This window comes from Myotis davidii, unplaced genomic scaffold (genome assembly GCF_000327345.1).
Source record: "Myotis davidii unplaced genomic scaffold, ASM32734v1 scaffold1320, whole genome shotgun sequence".
In the NCBI taxonomy this organism is placed as follows: domain Eukaryota; kingdom Metazoa; phylum Chordata; class Mammalia; order Chiroptera; family Vespertilionidae; genus Myotis; species Myotis davidii.
In genome coordinates, this window is record NW_006291820.1 from 503,707 (window position 1) to 503,922 (window position 216).

The window sequence follows — 216 nt, forward strand, 5'->3', positions numbered from 1 at the left end:
CCAGCGGGGGGGCCCCCGCCGGCCCCCGCCTCGTCCAGCTGCTGCATCAGGGCCTCGGCCTTCTGCACGGTCAGCTCCCGTGCCCGGCCCCGCAGGCCCTCCAGGTAGGCCAGCAGGGTGGGGAAGTGCTGGTCGGGGACCTGTGCGGGCGGGACGAGGGCCGGTCAGCAGCCGGGCGGGAGGACGCTGGGTTCCGGCCCTGCCGCTGGCGCCTCC

General features: G+C 78.2%; 1 protein-coding gene across 1 annotated transcript in view; it reads right to left on the minus strand.

Moving 5' to 3' along the window:
* Positions 1–216, minus strand: part of LOC102763981 (chromosome unknown open reading frame, human C7orf50) — a 65,260-nt gene that overhangs the window by 771 nt on the left and 64,273 nt on the right. The window contains exon 5 of the mRNA XM_015564990.1: positions 6–143. Within this exon, the coding sequence (XP_015420476.1) occupies positions 6–143 (138 nt within the window). The remainder of the gene's footprint in view (positions 1–5; positions 144–216) is intronic.